We start from the raw sequence: 13,131 nt of genomic DNA on the forward strand, positions 1-13,131 counted from the left end.
CCATTTGCGTATCTTTTTTTTTTTTTTTTTTTTTTTTGAGAAATGACTATTCAAGCCGTTTATGTGTTTTCGAATTGGGTTATTTCCTTCTTTGTTGTTGAGTCCTAAGCGTTTTTAATATCTTTTGGATACGCATCCCTTATCAGGCATATTATTTACAAAAATGTCCTCCCATTCGGTGGGTTACCTTCCTCTTTCTTCTTAGTGTCCTGCGTGTGATGCACACAAAATTGTACATGTTTTATGGAACCCATTTTATCTATCTTCCCCCCTGGTGGCTTGTGCTTAAGAAACTATTGTCAAATCCAGGATAAGGAAGACTTGCCCCCACTCTATCTTCTTCTAAGACTTCTATTAATTTTAGGTCTTCGATCCGTTTGAGTTCGTCTTTATGTGTGGTGTGAGGGAGGGGTCCAGCTTCATTCTTTTTTTTTTTTTTTTTATCAATTTCTTTATTGATTACGGTGTTAGATACGTGTCTTTGTTTCCCCCCAACTCCCCCATCCCCTCCCCTTATGCCCTTACCCCCCTGTTGTCTGTGTCCATTGGTTAGGCTTATATGCTTGCATGCAAGTCCTTTGGTTGATCTCTCCCCTTTACCCCCATCCTCCCCTACCTTCCCTCTGAGGTTTAATGGTCTGATCGATGTTTCTCTTTCTCTGGATTTATTTGAGTTCCATATGTTGTTCATTATATTCCATAAATGAGTGAGATCATGTGATATTTATCTTTCTCTGCCTGGCTTACTTCACTTAGCACAGTGCTCTCCAGTTCCATCCATGCTGTTGCAAATGGTAAGAACTCCTTTTTTTTTTTTTTTTTTAACCACAGCATAGTATTCCAGTGTGTAGATGTACCACAGTTTTTTAATCCAGTCATCTGCTGGATTGGCACTTAGGCTGTTTCCAAATCTTAGCTATTGTAAATTGTGCTGCTATGTACATAGATATGTCCTTTCTAGTTGGTGTTTGTAGTTTCTTGGGATATATTCCTAGAAGTGGGATCACTGGGTCAAATGGGAGTTCCAGCTTCATTCTTTTCCCTGTGGAGAGCCAGTTGTCCGAGCACCATCAGAAAAGACCATTCTTTTCCCCGTTGAGTCGCCTTGGCATCCTGGAGATACGCATAGGAGGACTCAATACGCATAGTTTGCAGATATAGGCACATGGGTTTCCTCCTAGACTCCTGCCTCGCCTACACAGATCCGCCTCTCCTAGGCCCCCCTCCCACTCAGCTCTCCGGGGCTGGGTCACCTGAGCCCCTTCCCTCCTGCAGAGCACTGCGGCCCCCACCCACGGACCTGCCTTTGTCCCCACAGAAGAAGAGCCGCACCGAGACGCATGGCGAAGGCAGCGGCGTGGAGATCCTGGAGAACCGGCCGTACACGGACGGCCCCGGCGGCTCCGGGCAGTACACCCACAAGGTGTACCACGTGGGCAGGCACATCCCCAGCTGGTTCCGCTCCATCCTGCCCAAGGCGGCCCTGCGGGTGGTGGAGGAGTCCTGGAACGCCTACCCCTACACGCGGACCAGGTGAGCGGGGTGTGTGTGCGCGTGTGTGCCCTGTGGCATCGATCCCGGGAGGAGGCGGCCCTCCAGGTGAGGCCCAGCCCCTGCACCCCAGGCTTCCCGGGAGCTGAGCCTCTGTTCCAGGTAGGGGAGCCCTGACGGTCCCCTGGGCTTCCCTGCAGGAAACGGGGGTGTCAGGAGAGGGGTGTCCCGGAGGGAGGCCTGGAACGCATGCGTCCAGCAAGGTCCGGTGGAGACCCCCCTTTCCATCTGGGAGCTCAGGGGATACACACGAAACCTTGACGTTCACCTGAGAACCGGGGACAGTCAGCAGCTGGGAAGGAGCACGGCCTGAGGGTAGACCAGGTGGCCCAGACTCCCTCCCTCCCTGAGGCTGAAGCTATTATACATGCCATGTGGACCTGGGGTTTCCTTTAGATCCCCCCGGTAGGAGGTTCATCACTCTGGCCCCCACCTCGCCCGGTGCAGCTGAGCACCACTGGGTTAGACCAGACTGGTGCGCCCCGCTGGCTGCCACCTGCTATGCAGACAGGGTCCCCATGAGTCTCCCGGGCTGCCTTCATTCCTCCTCCCAGTAGCGCTCTCCTCCTCTGCACTCAATTCCAGCCAAGAGCGAAGGGCTGACCTGGCCCGTGTGGGTGAGCGCCGACCCATGAACTAGGAGGTCAGGGTTCGGTTCCCAGTCAAGGGCACATACCCAGGTTACAGGCTGGGTCCCCAGTAGGGGGCGTGCAGGAGGCAGCTGACCAATGATTCTCTCATCATTTTTGTTTCTCTCTCCCTCTCCTTTCCTCTCTCTGAAATCAATAAAAACATTTTTAAAAAGAGAGAGCAGGCAGCGGGGGGCTGTTCCCTTGTTACCAGACCTGACTGACTCCCTGTGAGACGGCGGGCAGGGGTGGCTTGCGGCTCTGAGTGCTTGTCCCTTTCTGCCCACTCAGCAAGAGGCTGCGGGAGTCGTACCTGCGTCTGTACCGTGCCTTACACCCAGGGACCTGGACACGCCGCTCCCAGCAGCTTCCTGCCACATCTCCCTCCCCCCACAACCCGCCCCTGCCCCCGCCTGGCCTGGGCCGTGCTTGGGACGAGGGGGAGGTCCAGGACGTGGACAAGACAGATGAGTCTCGTCCACACTCCAGCCTCCTTCCTCCTGGGTATCCTGCCCCGGCCGCCCCACGCCCGCACCCTCCTCCCCCGGGTCCTGATGGGTGCTGTTCTCCCCCCACAGGTTCACCTGCCCTTTCGTGGAGAAATTCTCTATCGACATTGAGACCTACTATAAAAGCGATGCCGGAGAAAACCCCAACGTCTTCAGCCTGTCCCCCGTGGAGAGGAGCCAGCTGGTGATCGGTAACGTCCACCACGAGGCTCCTGTGTTGGGGTTCCCTCTCCGTGGCGCCCTCCCGTCCCCCCATCTCCCGGCCGGGCAGGCTCCCAACCCGCTCCCGTCCTGGGTCTTGAGCAAGCCTGGGAGGGGGCGCCAGGAGAGACAGGGTTGGCCTCCTTGGCCCTATTTTTCTGACAGGTACACCGAGGCTTCGTGCCTTTTACACGCTGAGCCCCGTCCCTCCTTCCCTTCTAGGGGTCCCCACCCGTGTGTGCTCAGTGGGCGGGGCGGGGCCGTGTCCCACTTCACAGCAGGCGGCCTCTCCCCCTCTCCCCTCCAGGTGACTTGGGGCCACGCAGCCAAGGGCCCTGTTTGTTCAATCTACTTTTCCAAGAGGGGCCAGGAATCAGAATTGTCATGGGACAGCCGAGACCGGTTTGGCTCAATGGATAGAGCGTCGGCTTGGGGACTGAAGGGACCCGAGTTCGATTCCGGTCAAGGGCATGTACCTTGGTTGTGGGCATATCCCCAGTAGGGGGTGTGCAAGAGGCAGCTGATCGATGACACTCTCTCATTGATGTTTCTAACTCTCTATCTCTCTCCCTTCCTCTCTGTACAAAATCAATAAAATATATATATGTATATATATATATATATATATATATATATATATGTATATATGTATATATATAAAGAAAAAAAAAGAAAAAAGAAGAATGGTCATGGGACCTCTCCCAGTTGCTCAGCGTTGGCACCTAATGAAAAAGCTCTGCACACACACTCGCGCTGGCCACACACACGCCTGTGGCTTACACCGGAAGGCGATTGCCTCTGAGTCCTGGAGGCCAGAGGTGGTTCCCGGCGGAGGTGTCCCCGGGGTTGGCTCCTCCGGGGATCAGCGAGGAAGGCTCTGCGCCAGCCGGGCCTCCCTCCTGCCGGGGACCGCGGTGTTCCTGGCTCGTAAACACCTCGCCCCAATCTCCGCTGCCATCTCTGCATGGTGTTCTCCCCGCAGCGGGCGCGTCAGGTCCCAGTGTCCCCTTTTTTGTAAGGACACTCACTGGTCATGTTGGATCAGGGCCACCCTAATGACCTCATTTTCATTTGATTACATTTCTGGAGGCCCTGTGTCCAAATAAGGCCATGTTCTGAGCTCCTGGGGGTCAGGATGCTAACATATGAACATGGGGGAGTGTGGGGGGGAGCGTGTTCTGTCCAGAAATACCCATAACAGGAGGGAAGACGCCCCAGCAGGACACAGGCGCTCTGGCAGCCCCGAGGGCTCCCTCTGCACCCCCCCCCCATGGCTCCTGCCCCCACCCTCTCCTGTGGCCTTTCTGCCTGGACCAGCCAGGCATACGGTCTGATCCAGGCAGGAGTTGTTTTGTGTGTGTGTGTGTTTAATATTTATATCGATAAGTATTTATATTTATATTTATATTTATATCGATAAGACTGTCTGTAGTGCCCCCTGTCCCTCCGGGCACCGTCCATGCACGTAGCCTGGCCATTAATGCTTCAGATCCAATCGAGCCCTGGCCCCCTCTCCCCACGGGGCTCCCGACCCCCTCGTTCGGCCAAGTCAGCGCTGCGGGGACAGTCTCCTGTGGCCGGGGTGCCCTTTCCGGGAGGCTTTACCTGGCCTCCTCTCTCCACCCCACACCCGGTGCATCTTGGGTAGTTGGCAGAAGGCACACGAAACGTGGGGGTCGCTGAGATGATTCGAAAAGGCCACGAGGGAAGCCGTGGGCCTTGCCCTCAGGAGAGCTGGAGGCCGGAGTGGCCCTCGAGCCCAGCGCCCCGCAGGGAGAGGGTGGAGGGGTCCACTGACTCCCAGGGTCTCCCCCAGACTTCATCGACATCGTCAAGGACCCCGTGCCCTCCAACGATTACAAGACGGAAGAGGACCCCAGGCTGTTCCACTCCGTCAAGACGCAGCGGGGGCCGCTGTCGGACAACTGGATCCAGGAGTACAAGCAGCAGGTGTTCCCCATCATGTGCGCCTACAAGCTGTGCAAGGTGGAGTTCCGCTACTGGGGCATGCAGTCCAAGATCGAGAGGTTCATCCACGACACGGGTGAGCACTGGGCACGGCTGCTCCGCCCCTCCTGCAGACCCGCCCTCCTCCCTTCTCTCTCTCCCCTGCCTCCCCGTCATCTCTTCTCCCCCTCCTCCCTCCTCCCCGCCCTCCTCCCTTCTCTCTCTCCCCTGCCTCCCCATGATCTCTTCTCCCCCTCCTCCCTCCTCCCCGCCCTCCTCCCCGCCTGTGTCCCCTCCTGAGCCTGCACTCTCCGGGAAGTGCTCTTCCAGCCTTCCCCACCCCCTCCAGGGCAGGAATCCCCCCCAAATTCAGAATGGCTTCTGAGCAGATGCATTACTGTGGGAGGCCCTCTGTGAGCCAAACCCCACATTCATGGGGGGAACTGAGGCACGGGACAGTGATTTCCTGAAGGCTGCACTGTGACCTGCAACATGCGGCACCCCTCAGCCCTGAGCCTGGGCCGTGGGGCCCTGAGGCCCAACTGATGCCGCCTTCGTCTCTGCCCCCCTCCCTCCTCTGCTTCTGCCCCCCTCCCACCTCCCTCTCTACCCCCTCTCGCCTCCCTCTCTGCCCCCTCTCGCCTCCCTCTCTGCCCCCTCTCACCTCCCTCTCTGCCCCCTCGCCTCCCTCTCTGCCCCCCTCTCGCCTCCATCTCCGCCCCCTCTCACCTCGCTCCTGCCCCCCTCTCACCTCCCTCTCTGCCCCCTCTCGCCTCCCTCTCTGCCCCCTCTCACCTCCCTCTCTGCCCCCCTCTCACCTCCCTCCTGCCCCCCCCTCGCCTCCGTCCCCGCCCCTCCCCCGCAGCGCTGCGGAAGGTGATGGTGCGGGCGCACCGGCAGGCCTGGTGCTGGCAGGACGAGTGGTACGGGCTGAGCATGGAGGACATCCGGGAGCTGGAGAAGGAGGCGCAGCTCATGCTGTCCCGGAAGATGGCCCAGTTCAAGGAGCACGAGGGGGAGCCGGAGGAGCCGTCCAAGGGCGAGGCCGGCCCCGACCGCCCCCCCGGGGAGCCCCCGCAGCCCTGCAGCAGCTCGCTGCCCCCGGCCGGCCGCGGCCTGAAGAAGCAGTGGTCCACGTCCTCCAAGTCCTCACGGTCGTCCAAGCGGGGAGGTGAGCCGCCGGCCCGCGCAGGTCCCTGCCCCTGCTGGACCCCCCGCCCCCCTCCCGCCCGTCCGCTGGGCGGCCGGTCAGTCGGGGGTTTTGCCTTCCAGCCAGCCCTTCCCGCCACAGCATCTCCGAGTGGAGGATGCAGAGTATCGCCCGGGACTCAGACGAGAGCTCGGAGGATGAGTTCTTCGATGCACAAGGTAGGCGGGCTCCCGGACGGCTCCGGGGGCCTCCCCACGAGAGATCTGGGGGTCTGCAAGGGTTCAGGTGTGGGGGTCGAAGCGGCAGATGCCTGTGCACAGTCCTGGGTGAGCAGCTGGGACAGAGGATGAGAGGCTGAGGGAAGGCACCCCTGTCTCAGGCTCACCCCAGCCAGAGGGCAGGATGTACGAGGCCTGGCAGGTGGGGACCGTGCTCTCAGACCCCCCAGCCATGGACCTAGGACCAGAAGGTTTATTTCCTGGTGTGAATTTGTTTCCATGAGAAGTTTCATGAAAGCATACCTTCCTATAATTTTCTGATTTTGTTTTTTGCAATGATTTTTTTTCCATCTGATGTAAAAACTTTAGAAAGTGCAGATACGCAGAAAATGCAAAAAATGCAGAAAATGCAGAAATTCCCCACAGATCCTAAAATAAGCGCAGTGGGCATGCAGCCTCTGGGCCAGGAGAAGCCGACACAAAGCCCTCGCGAGCTGCAGCCCGCCCCTCCTCCCGAGGACAGAGGAGGGGCCTGGGACAGGTGTGGGAGGCGGGTTTCCAGTTTGCAGGTGACAGGCAGGACACAGGCTCAGAGAGGGCCAGGGACTTGCCTCCAGACACACAGCAGGGCAGAGGCAGCACCAGAGGCTTATCCGCAGGCGGGCAGAGGAGCCATCTGGTTATGACATAATTTTTTTTTTTTCCAGAGAGGAAGGAAGAGGGAGAGAGAGAGATAGAAACATCAATGATGAAAGAGAATCATTGATTGGCTGCCGCCACCTGCACTCCCTCCCCCCAACTGGGCATCGAGCCCGCAACCAGGGCACGTGCCCTGACCGGGAATCGAACCAGTGACCTCTTGGTTCATAGGTCGACACTCAACCGCTGAACTACACCCGGCTGGGCTATGGCATCTTTTTAAAAAAAAAAAAAAATTTTTTTTTATTGATTTCAGAGAGAAAGGGAAGGGGGAGAGAGAGAGAAACACCAGTGATGAGAGAGAACAGTGATTGCTGCCTCCTGCACGCCCCCTACTGGGGATCAAGCCCGCAGCCCCAACACATGCCCTGACTGGGAATCCAGCCGTGACCTCCTGGTTCATAGGGTGACACTCACCACTGAGCCCCACTGGCCGGACTAATTGCAGTATCTTAGTTAACTGGCCTCAGGGGAAAGAGCTTGGGGGAGAGGGGGTGTCCCGGCAAAGGCAGGTGCCCGGTTTGGCCTTGGGGGGGGTGGGGGTGCTGAGAAGAGATGCCTCTGCACTGGGGGGTCCCGGGCTTGGGGTGGGGCAGGGTGTTTGGGAGTCTCATCCCTGAGCCTGGCCTGGCTGTGCCCCGGCGTGAGGAAAACACCCACCTCCGGCAGAAACGTTAGAAAAAGCCCGGAGAGAGAGGAGGCGGGCCCGAGGGAGAAGCCAGAGTGGCAGTGCCCTGGGGAGGACCGCCCCACGTGACCCACCGCGGGGCCCGGTGAGGGTCACAGCGGGCGTCTCGGGCGGAACCGCTCACAGCCGCGCTCCTCTCGACGCCGTCCTGTGTGGAGGTCGGAACGGTCGGGAGCGCCAGCCGACTGGCGGCCCTTCCACCCGGCGCACAGGGCCTGGGCATAAAGTGCGTGGACTCTGAGAGCGGGATGCCGAGGGGAAGACCGGCCTATGAAGGCCCCATGCTCCACGGCCCGCGCTGAGGGATCGGTCCAGACAGAAAGCGGGGTGGTGGGGGCTGGGGGCTGGAGGAGGGAGGAAGGGGGGATGGCTATTAACGGGGACAGGGTTTCCTTTGGGGTGATGAAAGTGTTCTGGTGCCCGGCCAGTGTTGCTCAGTGGTTTGAGCATCAACTATGGACCAGGAGGTCGCTGGTTTGGTTCCCGGTCAGAGCACATGCCCTCATTGCAGGCTGGATCCCCCGTGTGGGGCGTGGAGGAGGCAGCAGACCAGAGTTTCTATTGGGTCGGCAGCTAAGTAATTGCGGGTTTCACACACATATGGCTTCAGTTGAATTTTTAGGTTTGCAGACGTAGTACAAATGTAAAACACATTTTGTTATTTGATAGTTGGCTATTCAGCTGTTAATCAGTGAAAAAAGTTTTTTGATCTGTTTTGTAGTTTTCGTTTGGCGTTCGTTGAAAAATGGAAAATCAAAAGGAACATTTTCGTCATATTTTGCTTTTTTATTTCCGCAAGGGAAAAACGCATTGCAAGCTCATAAAAAGTTATGTGCTGTTTATGGTGACGAAGCCTTAAAAGAACGGCAGTGTCAAAATTGGTTTGCCAAATTTCGTTCTGGTGATTTTTCACTCAAAGATGAAAAACGCTCTGGTCGTCCAGTTGAAGTTGATGACGCCCTAATCAAAGCAATAATCAATTCGGACTGTCACAGTACAACACGTGAGATTGCAGAGAAGCTTCATGTATCACATACATGCATTGAAAATCACTTGGCTATGTTCAAAAACTCGATACATGGGTTCCTCACGAACTGAAAGAATCAGTTAATGCAACGCATTAGCAGCTGCGATTTGCTAAAGAAACGTAATGAAAATGATCCATTTTTAAAACGACTGATAACTGGCAATGAAAAATGGGTTGTTTACAACAATATCAAGCGGAAAAGATCGTGGAGCAGGCCAGGTGAACCAACTCAAACAACATCAAAAGCTGATATTCATCAAAAGAAGGTTTTGTTATCAGTTTGGTGGGATTACAAAGGAATTGTCTACTTTGAACTCTTACCACCCAACCGAACGATCAATTCTGATGTCTACATTGAACAACTAACGAAATTAAACAATGCAGTTGAAGAAAAGTGGCCCGAATTGACAAATCGAAAAGGTGTTGTATTCCATCATGACAATGCAAGGCCACACACATCTTTGGTCACTTGGCAAAAATTAATGGAGCTTGGTTGGGATGTTTTGCCACATCCACCATCTAGTCCTGACCTTGCACCATCTGATTACTTTTTGTTTCGATCTTTACAAAACTCCTTGAATGGTAAAAATTTCAATAATGATGATGATGTCAAATCGTACCTGATTCAGTTTTTTGCTAATAAAAACCAGAAGTTTTTTGAACGTGGGATTATGATGCTGCCTGAAAGATGGCAAAAGGTCATTGATCAAAATGGGCAATACATTACAGAATAAAGTTATTTAGTTCCATGAAAAAATTGTCTTTGATGTTCTTTAAAAAATCCGCAAGTACTTAGTTGCCGACCCAATATCTCTTTATCTCTCTCCCCGTCTCTAAAATCAATAAAAACGGATGAATGATTAAGTAGAAGGTCTCACCTTAAAAAGAAAGAAAGACGAGAACGTGTTCTGGAACTAGATCGAGGTGGCGGTTGCACAGCCCTGTGAATGTACTAAGTGCTGCTTTTAAAACGGCTTAAATGGTGACCTTTACAATATGTGAATGTTACAGTTTTTGCTTTGTTTTTAAATTTTTATTGTTGAAAGTGTTACATGTGTCTCCTTTCCCGCCCCATTGACCTCTCCCAGTCCTCTCCCACCTACTACAACTTTTTTTTAAAAGGTCAGGCAGCCCTAGCCGGCTTGGCTCAGTGAATAGAGTGTCGGCCAGCAGATGGAAGGGTCCTGGGTTCGATTCCAGTCAAGGGCAGGTGCCTGGGTTGCAGGCTCGATCCCCAGTAGGGGGCGTGCAGGAGGCAACTGATCAATGATTCTCATCATTGTTGTTTCTCTCTCTCCTCCCTTCCTCTCTGAAATCAATAAAAATATATTAAAAATAAAATAAAAGGTCAGGCAGCAGCCCCATGATGGGCGTGCGGCCGTGTGTCCGTCTCTGAAGGAACGGGGAGAGCCGAGCCCAGCACGGAGCAGCACGTGGGCCAGAGAAACATGGGAGACCCCAGAGCTACCACGCCCAGGCGCCCCACCTGCGGGGACGGGCCTCCCAGCACCCCGCCCCCCAGTCCCTGTCCCCCAACAGTGTGCTGAAGCCCCTCTCTCCTCCCCAGAGGACCTGTCCGACTCAGAAGAAACCTTCCCCAAGGACATCAGCAAGTGGAACTCCAATGACCTCATGGACAAGATCGAGAGCCCCGAGCTGGAGGACACGCAGGGTAGCTGGCTGGCGCTGCAGGGCCGCTGGGGGGGGGGGGGGGGCACGAGGGCGGGGGAGCCCTCCTCTCTGACCCAGCTCCGGGGCCTGGGGGCAAGGTGGGGCGAGGGAAACTCTGGGCCCCCCTGATACCCTGAAGCCTCTGTCTGGTGGGGCCCGTGGCCGGCCAGTTGCCCCCCTGCTCAGCGGACCCCCCCCGCCCCTTTCTGTGTTGCAGACGGGCTGTACCGGCAGGCCACCCCCGAGTTCAGGGTGGCCTCCAGCGTGGAGCAGCTGAACACCATCGAGGTGGGTGCCCAGGGGGCAGAGGGTGGGGGCTGTGCTGCCGGGGGTCCCCAGAGCTGCCAGGGGGAAATGGAGGCAGGACCTGGCACCCACAGCTTCACTCGCCCCCCCCCCGGCCCCGCCCCCGTTGATGTCCCCGAGGACTGGCAGGGATGGTAGGCGGCCCCTGACCCAGCGCCTCCCGGGGAGAGTAAAATGAGACACTTGTAAATTCCAGACCAAACGTAAGACCACCCTGAGCTCAGCCTTCCTGCACTTCCTGAAGAAAAGATGGAAGGGGAGGAAGCGAAAGCCACCTAGGCAGAAGTGATGTGGCCGGCGGCCGCCGCCCTGCTGGGGAGGGCTGAGGGGGGGGGCTCTGAGCGCCCAATAAAGCTGTGTCCGCAGAGCGCCTGTGTCTGCTTTGGGGGTTCTTGGCACCAAGCTCAGGCCCCTCCGCCCCCGCCCGCGGGTGGTCAGAGCTGTTTGCACTGGGGCAGGGCCCGGCCCGGCAGGACCGTCACTCCCTGCAGCCACCGCCCTGCTCTGGCCTCAGGCTGCCCAAGGTGCAGACGGGCCCTGGGGACAGGGACCCGGGGAGTTCGGATGGGTTTGTGGGAGGAAGGAGCGTCCATGCCACCCTGCCCCGCTCTTGGGGTTTTCTGCTGTGAGGTTTTAGGTCCGATGGGTTTTTCCAGAGAAGTGACTGGTATCTGGGGTGTTGGGGTATCGATTTTCATTCGCTGGTTCCCGGCAATAAAGCAGAGGCCCATCCCCAGCCACGTGGCACACAGCTCTGACCCCCGGGAGGGGCGGGGGCGGGGGGGCCGTGCTCGAGATGGGCCGAGGGTGTGTCTGGTGGCCCCGCGAGGGGCCAGATCCCCTTTGCCGGCAAGAGCCCCCAAACCGGAGCCTCCAAGCCCGGCCTTGCGGGAGGAGGTGGCTTTCCAGGGCCTGTCGCCCCCATACTGTGGGCTCTGTTCCCACGGGGATCACGGCCCCAGCAGGGCGTGCCCCTCGGAACGCAGGCTCACGTGGGAGAAGCTGGGTCTGAGGCTGACCCCCGGGGGCCCCCGAACGGTCCCACGAGGACACACGGGCAGGATTCCTCAGCTCTCCCCCCGCCCCCCCGCCCCCTCCTCCCCGCTGCCCAACCCTGCCCTACCCCGTGGCCCCGTCTTGACCTGTGGTCTCACCATGAATTCGTTCCTGCCCCACGGGCGGGCAGCAGCAGGCAGTCCTTGTATGGGGGACAGGTGTCGCCCCCAAACTGCGTCCAGGCCCAGTGGCCCACAACTGGCCAATGACCAGTCCCCTCTTGAGGGTAAGGCAGCCCAGCCGCCCTTCCTCTCTCACCCGGAGCCTGTGCTGGCCTGTGTCGCCCCCTCGCCCTTCCTGGCAGCCTCCCCAGCCCCAGGGCCAGGGCCCAGCCCTCTCCCAGGCTCCGTGCTGACACGTGGGTCCTGCTGCCGCCCCGCCTCCTGCCACCGGAGGCCCAGCTCACGCCCCCCTCATGCGACTCAACTCCTGTTCTGGGCTCCGGCTCCTTGGGGACAGGCTTCTCTCCTCACTCAACTCCCTCCCCCACCCCCACGCCTCCCAGCATAATGGGACACACAGTGCTCACCAGTGGCTCCTCCTTGCCCCCCCCCCTTCCCCGTCACACTGGGAGCTGTGCCCGGAGAGGCCTGCGGGTGGCGTCCCGGCCTGGGGTGGCCGCAGCTCTGGTTCCGGTCCAGGCGTCTCTGCCTCTGGGCCCTTGGTCTCGTGGAAAGTCAAGAAATGGCAGGGTTTGGGGGCTGTGGAGCCAGGGGAGGGGCCCCATGTAGATGGGGGAGAGCTCAGAGCTGCTGGCAGAGGGGCCTTGTGACTCGCAGCGGCCATACCTGCGGGGCCCGAGACAGACCCGGGCCTGGACAGGACACACCGAGGGCAGCGACTCCCGCTGAAGACCTGGACCGGGCCCTTGGAGCGAGGAGCTTCGTCGCGGGGGTGGGGGGAGTTGACACCTGCCCCCTCGCCCACGCAGGACGAGGTCAGCCCGCCGCTGGCCATGCCGCCCTCCAAGATCCACGTGCTGCTGCTGGTGCTGCACGGGGGCACCATCCTGGACACGGGCACCGGGGACCCCAGCTCCAAGCAGGGCGACACCAACACCATCGCCACCGTGTTCGACACCGTCATGCGCGTGCACTACCCCAGCGCCCTGGGCCGCCTGGCCATCCGCCTGGTGCCCTGCCCGCCCGTCTGCGCCGACGCCTTCGCCCTGGTCTCCAAGTGAGTGCGCAGGTCTGCGGCCGCCTGCCCCCCCTCCACCCTGCTCCCCTACCCCCGGCCCCCCATGTTGGGACATCTGTCTGGACGTCCAGACAGGCCATCCAGGCCGTTCTGCCCAGAGGTGGCAAATGGCCGGGCCTTTGTGTCCCCTCCTGGGGGTGCTCACCTGGCACCCAGACTCGGGGCCTCACTCCCCAGCCCTGCCCCCCGCCCGCCAGGGACGGGCCTGCTGAGTCCTGGCTGAGGCTCTCCGCGCAGGGCAGGGGAGAGGGGCTCCATCCAGGGCTGACCCGAGGCCAC

General features: G+C 58.4%; 1 protein-coding gene across 4 annotated transcripts in view; it reads left to right on the top strand.

The window, feature by feature from the left end:
* PITPNM2 (phosphatidylinositol transfer protein membrane associated 2) overlaps positions 1-13,131 on the top strand; it is a 93,462-nt gene that overhangs the window by 63,637 nt on the left and 16,694 nt on the right. For 3 of the 4 annotated variants that reach the window (XM_045585551.1, XM_045585549.1, XM_045585548.1), the window contains exons 4-11: positions 1,319-1,533; positions 2,759-2,880; positions 4,707-4,934; positions 5,703-6,008; positions 6,110-6,205; positions 10,187-10,291; positions 10,508-10,578; positions 12,584-12,831. In XM_045585551.1, the coding sequence (XP_045441507.1) occupies positions 1,319-1,533; positions 2,759-2,880; positions 4,707-4,934; positions 5,703-6,008; positions 6,110-6,205; positions 10,187-10,291; positions 10,508-10,578; positions 12,584-12,831 (1,391 nt within the window). Of the gene's footprint in view, positions 1-1,318; positions 1,534-2,758; positions 2,881-4,706; positions 4,935-5,702; positions 6,009-6,109; positions 6,206-10,186; positions 10,292-10,507; positions 10,579-10,792; positions 10,965-12,583; positions 12,832-13,131 lie in introns of those variants that run through there. The other variant, XM_045585550.1, reaches the window with a different exon arrangement.

Source organism: Pipistrellus kuhlii, unplaced genomic scaffold, assembly GCF_014108245.1.
Source record: "Pipistrellus kuhlii isolate mPipKuh1 unplaced genomic scaffold, mPipKuh1.p scaffold_m20_p_20, whole genome shotgun sequence".
NCBI lineage: Eukaryota > Metazoa > Chordata > Mammalia > Chiroptera > Vespertilionidae > Pipistrellus > Pipistrellus kuhlii.